The sequence below is a fragment of the Neomonachus schauinslandi genome, chromosome X, assembly GCF_002201575.2.
Source record: "Neomonachus schauinslandi chromosome X, ASM220157v2, whole genome shotgun sequence".
Lineage (NCBI taxonomy): Eukaryota > Metazoa > Chordata > Mammalia > Carnivora > Phocidae > Neomonachus > Neomonachus schauinslandi.
Window position 1 is genome coordinate 107,175,401 of NC_058419.1, and position 24,355 is coordinate 107,199,755.

At 39.0% G+C, this 24,355-nt stretch overlaps 1 protein-coding gene and 1 pseudogene across 1 annotated transcript; both read left to right on the forward strand.

The window, feature by feature from the left end:
• The first annotated feature begins 12,840 nt into the window (after positions 1 to 12,840).
• Positions 12,841 to 13,287, forward strand: LOC110593580 (annotated as a pseudogene).
• Positions 13,288 to 16,524: 3,237 nt separating this feature from the next.
• Positions 16,525 to 17,328, forward strand: LOC110569680 (TSSK6-activating co-chaperone protein-like). Its single transcript, XM_021677587.1, has 3 exons — positions 16,525 to 16,561; positions 16,740 to 16,847; positions 16,988 to 17,328. The coding sequence occupies exons 1-3, from the start codon at positions 16,525 to 16,527 to the stop codon at positions 17,326 to 17,328; spliced, it is 486 nt and encodes a 161-aa protein (XP_021533262.1).
• The last annotated feature ends 7,027 nt before the right edge of the window (positions 17,329 to 24,355 follow it).

The following is a 24,355-nucleotide window of genomic DNA, read 5'->3' on the forward strand; positions in this document are numbered from 1 at the left end:
AGGAAGATATACAGATAGAAAGTATCTGAAAAAAATGTCCAACATCACATGTCATTAGGGAATTACAAATTAAAACAATAGTAAGGTAACACAGAACACCTGTTAGAATGGCCAAAGTCTGGAACACTGACAACATCAAATGCTGATGAGGATATGGAGCAATAGGAACTCTAATTCATTGCTGGTGGGAATGCAAAATGGTACAGTCACTTTGGAAGACAGGTTGGAAGCTTCTTACAAAACGAAACATACTTCTACCATAAAATCCAGCAATTGCACTCTTAAGTATTTATCCAAAGCTGTTGAAAACTTATGTCCACACAAAAATGTGCACATGGTATTTATAACAACTAACTGTATTCATAGTTGCCAGAATTTGGAAGAAACCAAGATGTCCTTCAGCATGTGAATGGATAAATAAACTTCGGTGCATCCAGACAATGGAATATTATTCAGCACTTAAAAGAAATAAGCTATCAAGCCATGAAAAGACATAGAGGAAAGTTAAATACATATTGGTAGATGAAAGAAGCCAATATGAAGGGTCTACATACTGCATGATTCCATCTATATGACATTCTGGAAAAGACAAAACTGTGAAGGCAATAAAACTATCAGTGGTTGCCAGTGCAGTTAGTGGGGAGGAAGGTATGAATAGGCAGAGTACAGAGGATTTTTAGGGCAGTGACACTATTCTGCTTGATACTGTAATGGTGCATAAATGTTATTATACGTCTGTCAAAACTTATTGTATGTACAAAACCAAAAGTGAACCCTAATGTAAAATACAGACTCTAGGTGATAATGATATGTCAGTGTAGGTTTATTGATTGTAATAATCTCTCTCTGGTGGGAGATGTTGATAGTAGAAGAGGTTGTGGGTGTGGGCACAGGGGGTGTATAGGAACTCTCTGTACTTTCCACTCAGTTTTTTCTGTGACTCTAAAACCTCTAAAAAACAAAGTTTACTAATTAAAAAAAAGAAATAAAAATGATCAGCCTAAGAATGTCTAGAAGATCACATTTTACAAAGCACATAATAAGCTTGTTCAGTTTGGATACACTTATATATAACGTGTGGATCCTGTTCATCCTATTACATAAGATTATTCAAAAGACATCCGTATTGACCAAGAACATGACTTAAAAACATTCCAATAAGCTGTGCAGACCACATTTTCACTTGGGCAAATTACCCATGAAGCATCTTTGGAGTGAAATTGTTATCAACTGACACTTTTGCAAAATGAAACCAGTGTCAAAATGATGTATCCACTAGCCAGTGCCACACTGTGAACCTTGTTTTGATGCTTACCTGAAACCACCACTTGATATACCCTGTTTCAGAGACTATTTCTGGCTTGTTAATGGTGTTAGTGGACATCATGAGAGTAACAAAGCAAGAACAAGTGTTGTAACTTACTTACTTCTTTATTATGGGATGGTTCCCAAATGAAAACATGAACAAATTGGGTATTTCCCAAGAAACATCCATTTTGAAGTGGGAGTGGTATATCCAGGGAAGAAATAAGGCATTAATGGTATCTCACAGGTGTAAGAAACTGTGTCCTGTTACTCTGCAGATTTGGTTGTCTGATATGTCCAGAATGTGCCGGCATCTCTCGCAGCTTTATTACACCCAGGTTTATGAGGATGCCTGGGTCTAGTTCAGCTAAGTTAAAGGCACATGTCTTCCAATGGGCTGTGGATACTACTCCAATAAAAACTGCATTTGTGCATGGGAAAGGGCATTCTGTTCAATGAGTGGAGAAATGGACTGTGTTTTTTGTCGTGGAAAAAAAACCCCAAATGTACCTTTTTGCATTTGATTGACTCCTGCACAGGGACCCTTGGGTTGATAGTATGAACTATCTTCTGTTACGCGAATGACTGGAAGATTCTGACTCAGCCTCTGTGGAGAGAGGTATTATCAGCAGACTGCAAAACACATACACCTTTATGTGTCCCATGTGCATACCCATGGATAGGGGTCATTTGCAGATGAAAATCAGTGAAACCAATGAATTGCTCATACTTCACAGTCACCTAAATAGACTGTGCATCAAGGTATGGTTATTCATCTATAATTTGAGACCTGGTCCCCAAACAAGACCTGTTGACTCCAGCATATCAGGTCAAAGAGCCTGGAAATGTGTGCAGAGTGCCAGCTGCACAGTTGAATATAGAGGGGGTCTCTGGTTTCCAAAGTCTAAAGTGCTAGATGCTCTACCCTCTCCTCAAGGTTACCACTAGGCATGCACTACAGTGGGTCCTTTTTCTGAGTATGGCCCTGCCAAGCTTGTCCATATAGCAAATAGGAGCAATAATTAAGGACTCTTGTTTGGACTGTGTTTTATATTTGGATTCACTGAGCACATCAGTGACATAATGGTGCTACTGTCATAACCAAAACCACCCATTAGTGGGCAGATATTTGGGATATTCTGTGGACCATTCATGCCCCATATTTTTGCCTTGCAACAGGTGCCGTTAAAAGATGACATTGATCCATAAAGAAACTGAAAAGGGCAACTGGACTACTGATGCTTAGCTCCCAATGGAGCACATGTTTAAGAAAGTCGATGTGGGCTCTAAATGTGGCAGTTCCCCGGAAGATTACCTCCCATTTAAGTAGAATGTTTAGTTGTGTCTTTTTTGGAATGAGTACAAAGGCCTAGTCTCATAAGGGGGGAGAAAATACCTAGCACGTTGACAACTCTTGCTAAAAATTCGGTCCTCCATTCAACTAACTTACTTTATATCCCTGTGATAGGATGTGGCTGTACTGGGCATACTGTTTTGCTCTATGTAATGTCTCCCAGATCTCTTACCTGATAAGACATGTTGCTTTCGATGTCTTGTTTGGTGCAGCCTTTCAGGGATATGTCTGGCCCCCAGCACCCTCATGCACCAAATCTTTAATTGTGGGCACTGCAAGTGTATTTCTTTAACCACTTTACATATTTCAAAACACTCCTCTTGGAGTGCTCTATAATCCTGTCAAGTGGTAGTGGTCATGCTGTGGCCTCAGGGTTACCCTCAGGGAGATTTACTAACTCACAAGGATATGGGGGTGGCAGTCTGGTGTGAAACATCCTCTTCCTAAATAAGAGCATGAGTTTTGAAGTGATACACCATAGGTTCTAGTCTGAGCTCTGCCACTTCTTGAAACTGTAGCATTGGCAGAGGCATTTAATCTCTCTGAGCCTAGATTTCTTCACTTTTACACTGTAGATATTTCATGACCCTCCCTGTGTGCTGAAGCTGAAATGAGAACACTTCTTAGACAGTCCTGGGGTGGGGGAAAATAGGTCATGCAGAGGCTACTTCCCCAATAATATTCTAACCAAATTTGGAGTGTATTAGAGTAGAGAATTACTGGAGTTGCTCCCTCTCTTTTAGTTGATATCAAGTCCTCAAGGACAGAGTAGTCTGAAGGGTCAGTCTCATTACAGTATTCCTTGTATTTTTTTCTTCTTTCTCTTGTCCTTGACTCATAACTTTATTTTTTTATTTTTAGTTTTTTAAGTTTTTTTATTAACATATAATGTATTATTTGTTTCAGGGGTACTGGTCTGTGATTCATCAGTCTTACACAATTCACAGCACTCACCATAGCACATACCTTCCTCAGTGTCCATCACCCAACCACCCCATCCCTCCCACCCCCCACCACTCCAGCAACCCTCAGTTTGTTTCCTGAGATTAAGAGTCTCTTATGATTTGTCTCCCTATCTGGTTTTATCTTGTTTCATTTTTCCCTCCCTTCCCCTATGATCCTCTGTCTTGATTCTCAAATTCCTCTTATCAGTGAGATCATATGATACTTGTCTTTCTCTGATTGACTTATTTCGCTTAACATTATGCCCTCTAGTTCCAACCATGTCATTGCAAATGGCAAGATTTCATTTTTTTGATGGCTGCATAATATTCCATTATATATATGTATATATATATATATATATACATATATATACCACATCTTCTTTATCATTCATCTGTTGATGGACATCTAGGCTCTTTCCATAGTTTGCCTATTGTGGACATTACTGCTATAAATATTGGGGTGCACATGCCCCTTCAGATCACTACATTTGTATCTTTGAGGTAAATACCCAGTAGTGCAATTGCTGGGTCATAGGGTAGCTCTATTTTCAACTTTTTGAGGAACCTCCATACTGTTTTCCAGAGTGGCTGCACCAGCTTGCATTCCCACCAGCAGTGTAGGAGGGTTCCCCTTGATCTGCATCCCTGCCAACATCTGTCATTTCCTGACTTGTTAATTTTAGCCATTCTGATTGGTGTGAGGTGGTATCTCATTGAAGTTTTGATTTGTATATCCCTGATGCTGAGTGATGTTGAGCACTTCTTCATGGGTCTGTTGTCCATTTGGATGTCTTCTTTGCAGAAATGTCTGTTCATGTCTTCTGCCCATTTCTTGATTGGATTATTTGTTCTTTGGGTGTTGAGTTTGATCAGTTCTTTATAGATTTTGGATACTAGCCCTTTATCTGATATGTCATTTGCAAATATCTTCTCCCATTCTGTCGGTTGTCTTTTGGTTTTGTTGACTGTTTCCTTTGCTGTGCTTTTTATCTTGATGAAGTCCCAATAGTTTATTTTTGCCCTTGCTTCCCTTGCCTTTGGCGATGTGTCTAGGAGGAAGTTGCTGCGGCTGAGGTCGAAGAGGTTGCTGCCTGTGTTCTCCTCAAGGATTTTGATGGATTTCTGTCTCACATTTGGGTCTTTCATCCATTTTGAGTTTATTTTTGTGTGTGGTGTAAGAAATGGCCCAGTTTCATTCTTCTGCATGTGGCTGTCCAATTTTCCCAACACCGTTTGTTGAAGAGACTGTCTTTTTTCCATTGGACATTCTTTCCTGTTTTGTCGAAGACTAGTTGACCATAGAGTTGAGGGTCCATTTCTGGGCTCTCTATTCTGTTCCATTGATTGATGTGTCTGTTTTTGTGCCAGTACCATACTGCCTTGATAATTACGGCTTTGTAATAGAGCTTGAAGTCTGGAATTGTGATGCCACCAGCTTTGCTTTTCTTTTTCAACATTCCTCTGGCTATGCGGGGTCTTTTCTGGTTCCATACAAATTTTAGGATTATTTGTTCCATTTCTTTGAAAAAAGTGGATGGTATTTTGATAGGGATTTGCATTGAATGTGTAGATTGCTCTAGGTGGCATTGACATCTTCACAATATTTGTTCTTCCAATCCATGAGCATGGAACGCTTTTCCATTTCTTTGTGTCTTCCTCAATTTCTTTCATGAGTATTCTATAGTTTTCTGAGTACAGATTCTTTGCCTCTTTGGTTAGATTTATTCCTAGGTATCTTATGGTTTTGGGTGCACTCATAAATGCGATCAACTCCTTAATTTCTCTTTTTTCTGTCTTGTTGTTGGTGTCTAGAAATGCCACTGATTTCTGTGCATTGATTTTATATCCTGCCAATTTACTGAATTCCTGTTTGAGTTCTAGCAGTTTTGGGGTGGAGTCTTTTGGGTTTTCCACATAAAGTATCCTATCATCTGCAAAGAGTGAGAGTTTGACTTCTTCTTTGCTGATTCGGATGCCTTTTGTTTCTTTTTGTTGTCTGATTACTGAGGCTAGGACTTCTAGTACTATGTTGAATAGCAGTGGTGATAGTGGACATCCCTGCTGTGTTCCTGACCTTAGGGGAAAATCTTTCAGTTTTTCCCCATTGAGAATGATATTTGCCATGGGTTTTTTATAGGTGGCTTTTATAATATTGAGGTATGTACCCTCTATCCCTATGCTGTGAAGAGTTTTAATCAAGAAAGGATGCTGTCCTTTGGCAAATGCTTTTTCTGCATCTATTGAGAGGAGCACAGGGTTCTTGTTTTCTTTTATTAATGTATTGTATCACATTGATTTGTGGATGTTGAACCAACCTTGCAGACCAGGAATAAATCCCACTTGGTCATGGTGAATAATCCTTTTAATGTACTGTTGGATCCTATTGTCTAGTATTTTGGTGAGAATTTAGCATCTATGTTCATCAGGGATATTGGTCTGTAGTCCTCCTTTTTGATGGGGTCTTTGTCTGGTTTTGGGATCAAGGTAATGCTGGCCTCATAAAATGAGTTTGGAAGTTTTCCTTGCATTTCTAATTTTTGGAACAGTTTCAGAAGAATAGGTATTAATTTTTCTTTAAATGTTTGGTAGAATTCCCCTGGGAAGCCATCTAGCCCTGGGCTTTTGTTTGTTGGGAGATTTTTGATGACTGCTTCAATTTCCTTAGTGGTTATAGGTCTGTTCAGGTTTTCTATTTCTTCCTGGTTCAGTTTTGGTAGTTTATACGTCTCTAGGAATGCATCCATTTCTTCCAGATTACCTAATTTGCTGGCATAGAGTTGCTGATAATATGTTCTTATCATTGTTTGTATTTCTTTGGTGTTGGTTGTGATCTCTCCTCTTTCATTCATAATTTTATTTATTTGGGTCCTTTCTCTTTTTGATAAGTCTGGCCAGGGGTTTATCAATCTTATTAATTCATTCAAAGAACAAGCTCCTAATTTCATTGATCTGTTTTACTGTTCTTTTGGTTTCTATTTCATTGATTTCTGCTCTGATCTTTATTACTTCTCTTCTCCTGCCGGCTTTAGGCTTTATTTGCTGTTCTTTCTCCAGCTCCTTTAGTGTAGGGTTAGGTTGTATATTTGAGACCTTTCTTGTTTCTTGAGAAAGGCTTGTATTGCCATATACTTTCTTCTTAGGACTGCCTTAGCTGCATCCCAAAGATTTTGAGCAGTTATGTTTTCATTTTCATTTGTTTCCATTAATTTTTCTAATTCTTCTTTAATTTCCTGGTTGACCCATTCATTCTTTAGTAGGATGCTCTTTAGCCTCCATGTATTTGAGTTCTTTCCAACTTTCCTCTTGTGATTGAGTTCTAGTTTCAAAGCACTGTGGTCTGAAAATAGGCAGGGAATGATCCCAATCTTTTGGTACTGGTGGAGACCTGATTTGTGACCCAGGATGTGATCTATTCTGGAGAGTGTTCCATGGGCACTAGAGAAGAATGTGTATTCTGTTGCTTTGGGATGGAATGTTCTGAATATATCTGTGAAGTCCATCTGGTCCAGTGTGTCATTTAAAGCCTTTATTTCCTTGTTGATCTTTTGCTTAGATGATCTGTCCATTTCAGTGAGGGGGTTGTTAAAGCCCCCTACCGTTATTGTATTGTTGTCAATGTGTTTCTTTGCTTTTGTTATTAATTGGCTTATATAATTGGCTGCTCCCATGTTAGGGGCATACATATTTACAATTGTTAGATCTCCTTGTTGGATAGACCCTTTAAGTAGGATGTAGCGTCCTTCCTCATCTCTTATTACAGTCTTTGGTTTAAAATCTAATTTGTCTGATATAAGGATTGCCTCCCCAGCTTTCTTTTGATGTCCCTTAACATGGTAAATGGTTTTCCACTCCCTCACTTTCAATCTGGAGGTGTCTTTGGTTCTAAAATGAGTCTCTTGCAGACAGCATATTGATGGGTCTTATTTTTTTATCCAATCTGATACCCTGTGTCTTTTGATTGGGGCATTTAGCCCATTTACATTCAGGGTAACTATTGAAAGATATGAATTTAGTGCCATTGTATTGCCTGTAAGGTGACCGTTATTGTATATTGTCTCTGTTCCTTTCTGGTCTGTGTTCCTTTTAGGCTCTTTCTTTGCCTAGAGGACCCCTTTCAATATTTCTTGTAGGGCTGGTTTGGTGTTTGCAGATTCTTTTAGTTTTTCTTTGTCCTGGGAGCTTTTTATCTCTCCCTCTATTTTCAATGACAGCCTAGCTGGATATAGTATTCTTGGCTGCATATTTTTCTTGTTTAGTGCTCTGAATATATCATGCCAGTCCTTTCTGGCCTGCCAGGTCTCTATGGATAGGTCTGCTGCCAATCTAATGTTTCTACCATTGTAGTTTACAGACCTCTTGTCCCGAGCTGCTTTCAGGATTTTCTCTTTGTCTCTGAGACTTGTGAGTTTTACTATTAAATGTTGGGGTGTTGACCTATTTTTATTGATTTTGAGGGGGGTTGTCTGTGCCTCCTGGATTTTGATGCCTGTGTTCTTCCCTAAATTGGGGAAGTTCTCTGCTATAATTTGCTCCAATATACCTTCTGCCCCTCTCTCTTTTTCTTCTTCTTCTGGGATTCCAATTATTCTAATATTGTTTCATCTTATGGTATCACTTACCTCTTGAATTCTGCCCTCATGATCCAGTAGTTGTTGATCTCTCTTTTTCTCAGCTTCTTTATTCTCCATCATTTGGTCTTCTATATCACTAATTTTCTTTTTTGCCTCATTTATTGTAGCAGTTAGAGCCTCCATTTTTGATTGCACCTCATTAATAACCTTTTTGATTTTGGCTTCTTTAGATTTTAGTTCTTTTATTTCTCCAGAAAGAGATTCTCTAGTATCTTCTATGCTTTTTTCAAACCCAGCCAGTATCTTTATAATCATCATTCTGAATTCTAGTTCTGACATCTTACTAATGTCTGTATTGATTAGGTCCCTGGCAGTCCATACTGCCTCTTTTTTTTTTTTTTTGAGGTGAGTTTTTCCATCTTGTCATTTTGTCCAGAGGAGAATAGATGAATGAGAGAACAAAATGGTAAAAGGGTAAAAACGACCCCAGAAAAATATACACTAAACAATCAGAAGAGACCCGAAACTGGGGGGGAAAGGAAGGAAAAAAAAATAATATGATCAGGCTGATGAATAGAACAGAGCCACACACTAGATTTTGGGTGTATTTTGTTCTGTTAAAAGAAATTGCCTCCCAAGATTTTAAAGAGAGAAAAACTTATGTGTTTACAAAATAAGGGTAAATATGATGAAGCGTTGGAATATGACTGTAAAGATGAAAATTTAAAAAGATTTTAAAAAAGGAATCGATAAGTTGGTTGAAAAAAGATCGAAAAAAATTAACAAAAAAACAGAATGTGATCAGGTGGGAGACTAGGACAATGTCATACACTAGATTTAGCATATGTTTTGGTCTGTTAGAAGAAACTGTGTCCAGGGGCACCTGGGTGGCTCAGTCGGTTAAGCGTCTACCTTTGGCTCAGGTCATGATCCCAGGGTCCTGGGATCGAGCCCCGCATCAAGCTCTCTGCTCAGCGGAAAGCCTGTTCTCTCTCTCCCTCTGCTGCTCCCCCTTGTGTGTTCACTCTCTCTCTCTCTCTCTCTCTCTCTGTGTGTCAAATAAATAAAATCTTTTAAAAAAAGAAAAACATATATATATACAAGAAGTAAGGTTAAATACAATGAAGGGGTAGAATTGACTGTAAAAATGAAAATTAAAGAAGATATTTAAGGAATTGATAAGATTTTGGTTGAAAAAGGAAGAAGAAAAATTCAACTAAAAAAATAGAAAAAGAAAAAATAAAGAAAATTTTAAAAATTAACTTTGAAATGCTAAAGAATCATGGGAAAAAAGCCATGAATTCTATGTGTTGTATTCCCCTAGCACTGGGGTTTTGCCATTCTCGTTGATTGGTAAACTTGGTCTTGGCTGGATATTCTTGCTGATCTTCTGGGGGAGGGACCTGTTGCAGTGATTCTCAAACTTCTTTGCCTGAGGTGGAATTGCACCGCCCTTGCCAGGGGCCAGGCTAAGTAATCTGCTTGGGTTTGCTCTCAGTAGCTTTTGTTCCTGAAAGCTTTCTGTAGAGTTTTAGAGGATGAGAATGAAAAGGGCAGCCTCCCAATCTCCGCCCCGGAGGAGCCGAGAGTTCTGGGCCCCACTCCTCAGTGCGCCCTCAGAGAAAAGCAATCAATCACTCCCATCTCTCTGGTCTCCGGCTGCACTCCGTGCTCACCTGGCCTGTGACTGAGCGTTTCTATCTCTGGCACATGACCCTGTTTGGAGTCTCCAAACTCAGCAGATCCCTGCGGTGCACTCCCGTGCCCCTCTTCCCCGGGGAGGAAGGGGAGTTTCCCCGATCTGCTGCATTTTGGGTCCCTGCTCGAAGAGCAGTAGCCCGACTGTGCTGCAGAGCACAGTTTATGGCAGCCCCAAGCTGAGAGCCCACTCCTTGGCTCCGTCTTTGCAGCCGGCTTCCCCACTCCTATACCTGGGAGCTCTGCCACACTCAGGCATCTGCGGTCTTTCTGCGACCCCAAGGGTCCTGAGACCACACTGTCCCAGTGAGGGTTTCACCCCCCACTTAACCACTGGAGCAATGTCCCTCAGTGGAGCAGACTTCTAAAAGTTCTGATTTTGCGCTCTGCTGCTCTATCACTTGCCGGTAGCTGGCTGAGGAGGCTCCCTTCCCCTGTGGTCTATCTTCCCAAATATTGCCTTGGATTCACTTCTCTGCACGTCCTACCTTCCAGAAAGTGGTTGCTTTTCTGTTCAGAGAGTTGCTGCTATTCTTTTCTTTGATCTCCTATTGAGTTTGTAGGTGTTCTGAATGGTTTGATCCCTATCTAGCTGAATTCCTGGGACCAGACGAAATTTAGGTCTCCTACTCCTCCGCCATCTTGCTCCTCCCCCCCTTGACTTTTAACTTTAAATATCCCAGTTATTTAAGTGGAAATTTAAACCTTATATTACGTGGGATACTGTGAGTTCAGTTCAAAGCTGTTTGAAGGTAGTGTTCATTGTAGAACACCAAAGGGGATAGGGCTCTGGTCAAGATGACACCAGGGATATCTCTTGCAATTTTTTTTTTGGTGTGTTTCCTGGGGATGGGAGGATTGACCTGGAGGAGGACCCTCCAAAATGATTTTTGTACTATTGGAATGTAAATAATCCTTGTGAAAATGTCTTTGGGAGTCTGTCTTGTCAGTATAAACCTTTACCTGACTCCATGATGTGGTAGATGCCAGGTAATATTCTGTACCCAGACTCAAGGGCACCATGATGATTTGAAAAATAGATCCTGGTGCCAGAAATATGAGTAAATGTTCAGTTCACAATACATACACTTCTCCAATATAATGTTCTTGTAGAATGCAAACTTGCTGAAGGAAACCTTAGCTAAGAAAGATCTCAGGCAGAGAATCATACATGCTTTTGGTAGGAGGCTCGTTCTGTGTAATTGTGATTACTGAGAGCATAGGAAGGGATACTGATAAAGGCCTCCTATACTCTGGAATAGCTGTAATGTAGCCAAAACAACATAATCAATGCTGAGGGACATAGTGTTTCTTATACATTGTTTTCCCATCAGTGACCATATGGCACATTTGTAATTTGGTTTCTCAGTTTTCATATTCCACCAGGACTTCTTTGCCACGTTCAAGAAGAATGTAATTAATATGACCGTGCATGTTTGACATGCTTTGCATGACATAAGCACACTAGAGAAAAGTCTGGCAATAAAATGACATAGTATGTAGACTAGGAGCAAGCTGGGATTGAGGATATAATGCCAATTTGCATGAAAACCAAGTGTTCTCAGCATTAATTTAGGTTGAGTATGGTTCATGACTCTTTCCTTGGATCAGTTTATAGATGACTGTCAAAATAGTTTTTGTTTTATCTTAAATGAGAAAAAGTGCAATGATGTGTCTTCAGAAAACTTTTCCTCTCTATCTTCTCCCTTATGCTTGATCCTTGTATTTTAAGGACTTTGAAAAAAAAAAGAATTTTGTATCAAATATCAAGAAATTTTACTTTTACAACCACAAATTCATATAACCAAGAAGAATCAAATAAAGGTAATGAAGTAGAATGATTCTGTTAAAGCCAAAAATGTTTCTGTGCAAAACTTAGTAGTTCCACTAGATGGTAGCAAATGGTTGTATTTTATACCTTTACAGTGACTGTGTTATTTATAAAATGCTCACTTTTCTTTCTTTTTAAGATTTTATTTATTTACTTTTAAAAATAAACTCTAGGGGCGCCTGGGTGGCTCAGTCGGTTAAGCGTCTGCCTTCGGCTCAGGTCATGATCTCAGGGTCCTGGGATCGAGTCCCGCATCGGGGTCCCTGCTCAGTGGGGAGCCTGCTTCTCCCTCTCCCACTCCCCCTGCTTGTGTTCCCTCTCTAGCTGTGTCTCTCTCTGTCAAATAAATAAATCAAATCTTTTTTTTTTTTTTAAAGATTTTATTTATTTATTTGAGACAGAGAGAATGAGAGAGAGAGAGCACATGAGAGGGGGGAGGGTCAGAGGGAGAAGCAGGCACCCTGCCGAGCAGGGAGCCCGATGCGGGACTCGATCCAGGGACTCCAGGATCATGACCTGAGCCGAAGGCAGTCGCCTAACCAACTGAGCCACCCAGGCGCCCTAAATAAATCAAATCTTAAAAAATAAAATAAAATAAAATAAACTCTACACCCAATGTGGAGCTAGAACTCAGAACCCTGAGATCAAGAGTTGCATGCTCTACTGACTGAGCCAGCCAGGCATCCCAAAATGCTCACTTTTCTAAAATTAGAAAAACAGTTCTGGAAAAGTGAAAATTGTATCTGAAATGCTGCTTCCTTTGGAGAAGGTAAAACACAGTTGAGTTCAAATCTGTAAAAGAAAATGCAGATAAAACTTCTTTTCCTCATAAAGTAGTCTCTTCAAATGGCAAGAAAACACCAATTCTGGGCCTGGTTTCTGGTGACTTCTGACCTGGATTTGATAAAATTTTGCAGAAAATTGTGGGTCCTGTATTGACTATTTCTCCTCCTGTTATGCGATGTATGTGCTTTAAAATGACCTTTCCCTGGAGCCGGGCAGCGGCGGTGTTACGGTGCTGAGCGCACACTGTGCCTTAGCAGCAGCAGCCAGCGGAGGCCCTCCTGCCATCACAGCCTGTGCGCTGCTGTAGCCACACTTGATCCCTCTGCTCTTCCTCCCTTTGCTAGCACCATGGCTGATCAGCTGACCAAAGAACAGATTGCTGAGTTCAAGGAAGCGTTCTCCCTATTTGACAAAGATGGCGATGGCACCATCACAACAGAGGAAGTTGGAACTGTCATGAGGTCACTGAGTCTGAAGCCAGCAGAAGCCTAATTGCAGGATACAATCAATGAGGTGGATGCTGATGGTAATGGCACCATTGACTTCTCAGAATTTTTGACTATAATGACTAGAAAAATGAAAGATACAGACAGTGAAGAAGAAATATGTGGAGCATTCTGAGACTTTGACAAGGATGGGAATGGTTACATCAGTGTAGCAGAACTATGTCATGTCATGACAAACTTAGGAGAAACACAAACAGATGAAGTAAATGAAATGATCAGAGAAGCAGATATTGATGGAGATGGACAAGTCAGCTATGAAGAATTCATACAGATGATGACTGCAAAATGAAGACCTACTTTCAACTCCTTTGTCCCCCCGCTGCCGAAGAATCATGTTGAATCTTTTACTTACCTCTTGCAAAAAAGTTCATTTACTCATTCTCTTTCTATAAAGCAAAACTGAATGTGAAAAGTACCTTCTGTCCACACACACAAAATTTGCATGTATTGGTTGGTGGTCCTGTGCCCTAAAGATCAAGCTACATGTCAGTTTTATGATATAAACACTTGTACTACCTTAATGATAAGGAAGCCCTTAGTGGACTCCTTGCAGTTCCATTTGCTAATGATTAATACACTATTTGGGCTGGCCAGTTTTTCACGCATGCAGCTTGACAATTGAGCATGTTCAGGCATTTGTATTAAAAATGAAAAAAAATTTGAAACCTATTCAGAAGGGGTCTAGCTCAGTTTGTTAGTATGTATTGTCATAGCTGGTTTACTGAAAACACACATCTAAAATTGGTTTACCTCAGGTTGCTGTGCAGAAAGATGGGTGAGGGATAAAGTATCTAGATGTAGCCCCACTTAGCAGACCAGTCCTCTTGTACTTCTGTGTGTCCTGACCCCTGGTGATGGTGACACACATGCTGGTGGCATCCTGCATGTGTTGGTTTAGCGTTGTCTGTGTTTTACCAGAGTGAAATGTGTGTCAAGCTGTCACCATTCACACAAAATTTTTAAAAAGAAACATTTAACAAGGGAGCATCTTGGGACTCTCTGTTTTTACAACCTTCTGAACTATGACTTGGAGCCAGCAGAGTAGGCTGTGGCTGTGGACTTCAGCACAGCCATCAACACTGCAGTTCAAGAAATTGCAATTCATGTCCATTCCAAGTTGTAGATGCTGGTCTTTTTTTTTTTTTTCAATAAAAAGACCATTAACTTAAAGTAAAATGAATTTTCCCTGGATTCCCATGGTGGGTCATCAAGCTGGTTGTGTTGAAATAAAATTTGAAATGAAGAGAACACTTGGAGGAGTTAAATTTGACAATGGAATAATAGTATAAACATTTAAAAATAAGATTTTATCTGCTTTTGACCTTTATTTTATAAACTTTTCATTAGTTTTGCCAAGCAGAATTTCATATAGGTAGTATGCTAGTGGATCATGGTTTAACTAAGGTTAACCTAATTAAAAATAGACATTTCAAAAGAGGGATAGGATTGAAACAAAAGAGTGGTATCACATATGTGTGTGGTTTGTTTAACGATTCACCCATAGAGAGGCGTTTGGGCTGTTTCCAGATTTTGGCTTTTACAAAGAAAGTTGCTATGAACATTCATGTATAGGTTTTTGCATGAATATAATTTTCATTCCTCTGGGATAAATAAATACACAGGTTTGTAATCACTGAGTCATACGATGCTTGCATGTGTAGTTTTAAAATAATCCATCTAATTTTTCTGTAGTGGCTGTAGTAGTGTTTTACATTTCCACCAGCAACATATTGGTGATCGAGTTTCTCAACATGCTTGTCAGCATTTGGTGCTGTCATTATTTTGTATTTTAGCCATTCTGATAGATGTGAAGTGGTATTTCATTGTAAGTTTAATTTGCATTTCCCTGATGACTAGTGATATTGAACATATTTTTATGTACTTATCATCTCTATATCATCTTTATTGAAATGTCTGTTCATACTTTTTGCCTATTTTCTAATTGAACTGTTTATTTTTTCACTGTTGAGTTTTTAGTGCTCTTTGTATATCATATATACTGGTTCTTTGTCAGACATGTGGCTTTGAAATATTTTGTCACAGTCTGCAGCTTGTCTTTTTGTCTTCTTAACAGGTTTTTCACAAAGGAAAAGTTCTTAATTTTGATGAAGCCCATTTTACCAGATAAACTCTTTTACTAGATTTCTTATCTGAAATTCAGCTTGTGAAGGAACACATAATAAGACAATTATTAGAGATCCATTGTAATATATTATAATTTATAATGAGCATGTCCCATTCTGGACTAAACACTTTAATAAAAAGCACAGTTTACCTATATTCTTGTGAGTAAAAAATACTTATGCACATCTTTTATTCCTATCTTCTACCTCAATTAGATTGAAAGTTTTTTTCAGGGTAAGGATTGCGTTCATTCATCCTGAATCCTCTTTGAAGTTGAGTATAGGTTCTCACACAGAACAAGTGTTCAACAAATATATTTTAATATTCCATCAAGGCATCATGGCAGGGTATTAAGAGGTAGAGTTTGAAATATTGAGTTAAAATTCTGGCTTTGCCTCCTTGCCTGCACTGAAAAAATTGGGTCAGTTATTTCACTTCTTTGGGCTTCAATTTCCTTATCTAACATTTTGGATAATAGTATCAATGGGCTTGCCATGGGGTTCAAATGAGATCACATATGTAAGGCACCCAGTAAGGTGCTAGACACTTATTAGAGTGTGTGTAAATGGTAACTATTGCAATTATCAGGATTTCAGCTTCATAAATCCTGAAGCAGGGATTATAAGGACTCAGATTACAGGGGTTGAATGTATGAATAGATACCATGTGATGTGAACTGAACTGTATGAAAAATTCTGATTATTTTAAGCCAGACATTCAAAAGAAAGCATAATTTTATTGATGGACACTGTCATCTAGTACAAAATTCTATGGTTTGGTGGTTATGTCAAGGCCATTTTAAAAATATAGTTTATGCAGTTACAAGTTGAGGAATCTTTGAACCTGAATAAAGAGCAAATGTTTATAAAAATTTATTAATGCATGGAAGAAAAATTATCCAATAATTAAAATTTATTCTAAAATATTTGTACATTTTATTGAATGTTGCATTTCCTCATAAGCATAATATAATAATCAATCTGAATTAAATGTCTCTGCTTAAGTGTAAGGTAAATATAATCGAGTGGTGAATATCAAATTAACAGAAATTACAGAGCAAAATACAAATATTTAAGTCAGTTAATGACTTAGCATTAGCTAAGAGATTTCATTTTACCTATGTTTCAATTAACAATATAACTACATTTGCAGTTCAGAAATTGCCTCTCTTATGTTGTTATAGTTAACAATTTATATCAACACCAGCTTGTTACATATTCTTGTAATCATTTTAATTTTCAAGAGTTGCAGAATTTGATTTCATTCGTCTTTAGCAAATGCTTCTTGAATCTTTTGATTACATGAGGCTATGATTAACAAGACCCCCCCCCCCAGATTATTTGTATGCATATGACAGTTTGGGAAACTCTGCTATAGCTGTAAAAGACAATCTGCAGGAATTATGGAATTTAGCTGCAGGTTAACTTTCTGCTGCCCAGGTAAAGAAGACTGAATGGCTACTTGAATATTAATTTTTTTTTTTTAAACACAAAGCTCTAATTCAGTGTTTCTCAAAGTGTGCCCCTTTGACCACCTGGGCCTAACCTACCCAGGCAACTTGTTACAGATTCCAGGACAAGCTCCAGATAAGCTGAATCAGAATTTCCTGAACTGCAGCTCAAGAATCTACATCTTTAGGCTTTTCGAGTAACAGCGCTGGCACCACACCTGTTGGTGTCCCGATGGAGCAGCATGCTAGCCCTCCCAACGGAAAAGGCCCAGTGAGTTTCCAAGTAGAAAGCACCTCAGCCTGGCATCTGCTTGTTTTCCATGAGGACAGCCGTCCTGTACCTTCATCCTCCAAATCCCAGCAGACAGGATCGCTTCCGGGGAGCACAGTCCCCAGCTGCACAGATGTGTTCTAGCCAAAGAAGAAAGTAATGTTGTGCCTCTTTGTCGAGCCAAACCCTCCCCTAGCTTTATTAATCTTCAAGCAAGTTCCCCACCGGCCACTTTCCTGAACATCCAGAACACAAAGCTGCCCTCAGGAGTTGACCACAAACCCAAGGAATGCCTGGGACTCCTAGAATGTATGTATGCCGTTCTCCAGCTCCAGACCCAGCTCGCCCAACAACAGATGGCTATTTTGGAAAATATACAAGCATCCATGACACAGCTGGCTCCTGGGAAGGGAAGCAAGAACTCTTCTCTCCTAGCCTTATCCCGCAATCTGTTGTTAAATCACCTGCCCCAGTTCAGTAAATGAATTGTGGAACAAAAAAAAAAGAATCTACATCTTTAACAAGTACTTTAGGTGATTCATCTATAAAGTTTGAGAATTTATATTTCTTGTTTTTAGTACTCTGTCACTCTGAATGCAGTTTAGACCAAGGTTTACTGACTACATCATGGCAAATAGGTTATATACTGTGAAACAGCAGAGGCTATCATGCCACTGTACTTCTGTCCCAACAGTATTTCACACTGGGCTAAATTCCTAATTGTCATGGCCTAAGATGGGTGGTGGCTTCCAATTTGTCAGCAGTTCATAACCACACTTAGTCTCCACTCTGAAAAATTATACAAATGTACAACATGGACATTCTGTGCTTCCTTTTTGGCCTTCAGTTGAGAAAAAGAGATACTGTCCACTGTGGCCAGGCAGGGAAAAACCTGGGGGAATAAATATCCCAACTTCTCTTTTTTCCCACCCTCCAATCCCCCGCCTATGCCTCTGATTGGCCTAACCCAAGCAGAACCCAGAGCATAAGGGAGTCAGGTGATACATTCCATGAAGATTAGTATAAGGTACAGGGAAGGAAGGAATAAAATGGAGGGGAAACAGAATATTCAGCATACTCATTTAAAATACCTCAAATGTAGTACTGTCATGGTATAACGTATACCATGAATTGGTTAAAGCAACATTTTGTAAGGAGTGTATGAATCAGAGTGAGGATAGGTATGAGGAAGCTTTTTTACTTGGTTTTGCCCATTCTCTGCTCCAAAATATTTACTGCTATTGCCAAGTAGGGTCCGGTCAGGAAACTCATTTATAACATGTCTAGAGGGTCTCTATAACCTTGATCTTTAGGTAAAGAATACAAAAGAATGATGAATACATTTGATTTAATGGGACCCATAAACATTTCAGTATATAATGCATAATTATATGCAACCACTATAAATTAAATGAAGTAGGTTCTGATTATTTTCCAGTTAACATCTCAAGGAACAGATGAAAACCCCTTCTTAGGAGTGGCCAAAAGAATGTTCTCTGGTCTGCTAATGTCTAGATTTTTCTTCTTGCATGGCCCACTCTGTTGGTTAAGATGTAACTTCTGTTGCCTATAACAGAAATGCAAATTCAGAAATGTAAATTAACAATGGCTTAAAGAAGACAGAAATTCATTTTTCTTTTAGGTAGTAGTCCCTGGCTGGTATGGCAAAACTGTTCTACATGGTTATACAGGGATTCAGTCCCTTTTATCTTGTTCCTCTGTCCCTCCTCTGTTCTTGTCTATAAAGTTCAAGGTGGCTGGCCATAATATTCATGTTCCAGACAGCAGGATGAAAGAAGTCACAAGAGGGAGGGAAGGAGAATATGCTCCCCCCATTAAGGGTGAGAACTAAAGTTTGCACACATAACTTCTCTTCATATTCTGTTGGCCAGAACTTTATCACATGAGTACGCATAGCAGCAAAAGAGGCTCAGGAATTCAGACTTTAGTTGGGCAGTCATAGAAAGCATACAATTTGGTTACATCAAAATGGATCACAGACTAAAATGTAAAATGCAAAACTATAAAATTCCTAGGAGATAACATATGAGAAAATCTGGGTGACCTAGGGTTTGGTGATGACTTTTTAGATGTAACACCAAAGACACATCCATGAAAGAAGGAATTGGCAAGCCGGACTTCATTAAAATGAAAAATTTCTGCTCTTTGGAGGACACTGTCAAGAGAGAAAAAGAGAAGCCACAGACTGGGAAAAATATTTGTAAAAGATATATATGGTAAAGAACTGTTATCCAAAATATACAAAGAACTCTTAAAAGTCAACAATAGGGAAACAATCCAATTTAAAAATGGGCCAAAGACCTTAACAGACACTTTACCAAAGAAGATATACAAATGGCAAATTAGCATTCAAAAATATGCTCCTTATCATATGTCATCAGGGAAATGCAAATTAAAGCAACAATGAGATACCACTGCACACCTGTTAGAATGGCCAAGATCGAGAACACTGACAATATCAAAAACTGATGAGGATGGGGAGCAACAGGAACTCACATTAATTGGTGACTGAAATGCAAAATACAACAGCCACTTTGGATAACAGTTTGGTGGTTTCTTAGACAACCAAACACAATTTTACCATGCAATCTAGCAGTTGCATTCCTTGGTATTTATTCAAATGAATTGAAAATATCCATACAAAAACCTGCATGTAGATGTTTATAGCAGCTTAATTCATAACTGCTAAAACATGGGAAGCAACTGAGATGTCCTTCAGTATGTGAATGGATAAATAAACTGTGGTGCATCCAGACAATGGAATATTATTATTTTTTTAAGATTTATTTATTTATTTGAGAAAGTGTGTGGGCATGGGTCGAGGGGCAGAGGGAGAGGGAGAAGAGGGAGAGGGAAGCAGGCTCCCTGTTGAGCGCAGAGCCCAATGCAAGGTTCCATCCCAGGACTCTGAGATCATGACCTGGGCTGAAATCAAGAGTAGGCTGCTTAATCAGTTGAGCCACCCAGGTGCCCCTGGACAATGGAATATTATCCATTGCTAAACTGAAATGAGCTATCAAGCTACATAGACACTTGGGGGAGACTTAAATGCATATTACCAAGTGAAAGAAGCCAATCTGAAAAGGCTATCTATTATATGATTCTAACTATATGACCTTTTAGAAAAAGCAAAACTATGGAGATAGTAAAAGGAACAGTGGTTGACAGGGCTTAGGAGGGAGACAGGGATGAATAGGCAGAAGACAGAGGATTTTTAGGGCAGTGAAAATACTCTATATGATACTGCGATACTGTATTGTATGTGTATACATTTGTCCAAACCCATAGAATGTACAAGACCAAGAGTGAATTGTAATGTAAACCATGGACTTTGGATGATAGTGAGGTGTCAGTGTAGGTTCATCAGTTGTAACAAATGTCCCTCTCTGGTAGGGGATATTGATAATGGGGATAATGCATGTGTGGGGGCAGGGAGTATATGAGAAATCTCTGTACCTTCCCCTCAGTTTTGTTGTGAACTTAAAACTGCTTTAAAAAATAAAGTCTAGGGGTGCCTGGGTGGCTCAGTCATTAAGCGTCTGCCTTTGGCTCAGGTCATGATCTCAGGGTCCTGGGATTGAGCCCTACATTGGGCTCCCTACTCCGTGGGGAGCCTGCTTCTCCCTCTCCCACTCCCCTTGCTTGGAGGTTCCCTCTCTAGCTGTGTCTCTCTCTGTCAAATAAATAAAATCTTTAAAAAAAAAATAAAGTCTATTTAAAAAAACGAAGATCCTGGGTGATAAAAGGCCATAGATTAAGGCAGGGTGTCCTCAGAGGTCATCTAATTCAATTCCTTTATTTTACATTTGGGAAGAGTGAGGCCCAGAGAGGGTGATGACTTAGCTAACATCATACAACCAATTAACAGCGGAACCAGAATACTCCTGGCTCTGACTCAGGGATCCTTTTGGGGGCATGAAAGAAAAACCTGACTACACAGTTGATTAGAATCTCTATCTGACAAGATCATACCCAGTCTTCTAGGCCTGACACAACTCATTATCTCTCTGGGAGTCCTGAGCAGGTTTCTTTGTATTTACATGGAGTCCTCACAGTCAACATTTTCATATGGAGAACATAAGGCCGAATGAGCCTCCTGCTATGCTCAAGCTTCACAGTTAGTAAGAAGCTAGCCAAAGCCTGGATCCTGGGTCTCTTGAATCCGTTCCTCACTGTACCTCATGCCCCTCTTTCCAAAAGAGAGACCTTTCTCCTTCACTTAAATGTGTAATGTGGAGCAGCCACTCAAGGCACAAGATTCTAGAACATTCAGTGGCAACACCACATACCTGTCACCTCTCTGCAACCTGTTTTCATGCCACAACACACAGCTTTCTTCTCTGTGCTTCTGGAGCTTTGCCTGCATCAATCATGGCCAATCCAAAAAATTGGATTACATAGAATAAAGGGAGGGTGGATGTTGGGGGACAACCAGCAGCCTCTTCCAAACCTGGGTTTCTGTAGTCTTCCTCTGGATCTTTTGCCACTGTTGCCACTTAACCATCAGCCTTAGAACGTCACTTACTTGTATCAGGGCCCTTGGTATTTGTGTGGGAAATGCTTGGTCTTTGCCCTAAGTTTAGATTTTAAGTGTTATAGTCTTTATATTGCTAAGGAAATTTAAAGTTTTGCTTCTTGCCAATATATTGTGTCTGTTGCTCTAGTTTTTTAACTGAAAAGCGTTTCTCATTCTGTTTGAGGGTCTGCAGCTTTTGTCCATTATTCACCTAAACCTCCTATTCTCTAGTTTTTCTGGTCATAAGCTACTGTGTTTATGTGTGACCAGCAATTTTGCTCCTTTGTATGAGGATGTTTTGGTTATTTCTTTGTTTATTCCTCAGGAATAGTTATTAAGTGTCTACTATGCTCTGGGCAGTATGTGAACAATTGGATAGTAAACAAGACAAGCACAGTTTTTGCCTTCATGAAATTCATGGAGAAACAAACATTAGGAGAAACAAAAATAAACATTATATATATGCATATATATATGTACACACATGTATACATATACATATACATATGGGTGGGTAGGTCACGGAAGTTAAGCTGAGACCTAACAGATGAGTATGGATGAACTGGAAGAAGAGAGAAGACTAGGCTTGGCAGAGAGAACAGCATGGATTAAGGTTCTGAGGAGGAAAAGAACTTAATAAAAATTACAAAAACTGAAAGTAGATGAGTTTTAATGGAACAAAGTGGAAAGTGGTACAAGATGAGATTAAAGAGGTTGTCAGAGGCTTGAAATTCATGGAAGGCTGTGGATATCATTGTGGATTTTATTCTAAGAGCCATGGGAATTTGAAGAATTTTAAGTAGGAGAGAAATATGATGTAGCTTACATTAAAAAAAAAAATGTCCATTGGCTGCCATGTGGAAAGTGAATAGCAGGAAGGCCAGAGTGGAAGCAAGGGGACCAGCTCAGAGTATATCAGAATAGTGCAGGTGCATGATGATGGTGCTTGATCTAGGGTGGTGGTAATAGAGATGTGCTTGGGTCATATTTTTGAGGTGGATTCAGTGGGATATGGCAGTGGACATACATGAGGAAGAAGAAGTAATCAAGAATATCTGTCAGGTTTTCAAGTTTAAATATGGGCTGGATGTGGTGGCTTTTTCTGAGATAGGTAAAAGAGAAAGTAGTACAAGTTTTACAGAAAGAGCAAGAGAAACTTCTTGATTGGGTCTGGAGTAAAAATAGCCTTCCCTAATGGGTTAAAATCTATTCCTGGACACAGCAGATCAAGAGTTTATATTTAATCATAGTTCCTCGATTTTAACAGGCCATGAATTTTAAAATGTTGCATTGATTTATCTCAGCTTTTCATAAAGAAAGGAATAGTATCATGTTAGATGTATATATGTATGTAACACACGTCAATTGAACTGTTAAAATGTGGAAAATACATCCTAGATTTGAGGAAATGTAATATTTCAAATTCACTACCATGTAAGTTAAAATTGTAAATAAAGGATAATAGTAAAGGACAGACACAAATAAAAATTTATTTTTAACTTCTAAAATAGTTCCAGGAAAGCATTTCACAACTTTTGAGAAGAGTATATGTAATTGTCTTTTGAATATGTTTATTGAATGTCTCATGAGTACCTCAGGGTTCTAGGTGTTTGGAATGGAATTCACTCTTTCCTCTTAACCCTGAGCCTGCTTCTTTAGCTAAACCTCTTGTTTTGGTTAATGGCACCACCATCCTCTCAGTTTTTTCTTTCATTCATTTATTATTCTATTCAACATATATTTATTGAGCTCTTACTAGCAGCTCGGGACTGTGTTCTCAAACTTCTTTTTGTATCTCTTATCTTTCTGAGGGATTCAAGAGTTGTGGTAGCTTGGCCATGTGACTTGCTTTGGCCAGTGGGACAATAGAAAATTTGCTACAAGTAGAGACTTAAAAAAAAGTGCTTGCATAATGGGGCTTGACCGGTCTTGCTGCTCTTGGGAACTCTGTGATTATGTCTGTGTGAATAAGCCTGCTGGATGATGACAGTCACGTGACCAAGCTCTTCATATTACCCCATCTGACATCAGGTCAACAGCCAGACATGGGAATGAGGCCTTTCTAGATTATGTAGCCCAGCCAAGCTGGCCCAGACCAGAAGAACTGCCAGGACAGTTCACAGAAATGTGAGAAATAGTATATGTTTGTAGTTTTAAGCACTAAGTTGTGGGGTGGTTTGTTATATAGCAAAATCTAACTGATAGAAGAGTCATGGAGTCTTTCCTTAGTAACTCTGTAGGAGTGGTGGGTGAAGGAGTGTGGTTTCACATTTGTGTTCTGACATCTATTATTTTGATGCCTCAGGCAAGAAGAACCCCATTCCAGCATCCTGTGAGGTTAGATGTTGGCTTCTGCAGTTCTACAGAAGAAAAAACTGAGGCTCATAAAGGTTAAGTAGCTTGTTTAAGGCCACACAACTATTATGTTGGAGAGCCGTGATTTGAATTGTTCTTTTTGAATCCAAAGCCCTTGTTTTTTTCTGTAATATCAAACTACATTTGGCAAATGTTCTGGATTGAAGAATGTAGTATGATTCCACACAGGCTAAGACGTTTCCAAATAACTTTAACATTTCTGTAGAACAAAACAAAACAAAACAAAAACTTCCAAAACCTGTATGTCATATTGAACATTTTGTGTGGTTAAGAGACTCTCAGCTAAATAGTACTTAATACATTTCAATTCTAAAGCACTGGATTTATTATCTGCTTTTAACTAAACAGATGTTTGTATTTACATGTTCTTTTATAAATAAATGTCTGTGAAGTACATTATAAGTACTTGAGATGATTACATTTTCATTTAAGGAAGAGTCCCTTCATTCTGTCTCTACAACCTGTTTACTTATTCTCTTACACTTCCATTTCACATTTATGCTCAATCCTAAACAGGCTAATACTATATTTCTCTTCTTAGTTTTTCTTTTCTCTTTCTTTCTTTCTTTCTTTCTTTCTTTCTTTCTTTCTTTCTTTCT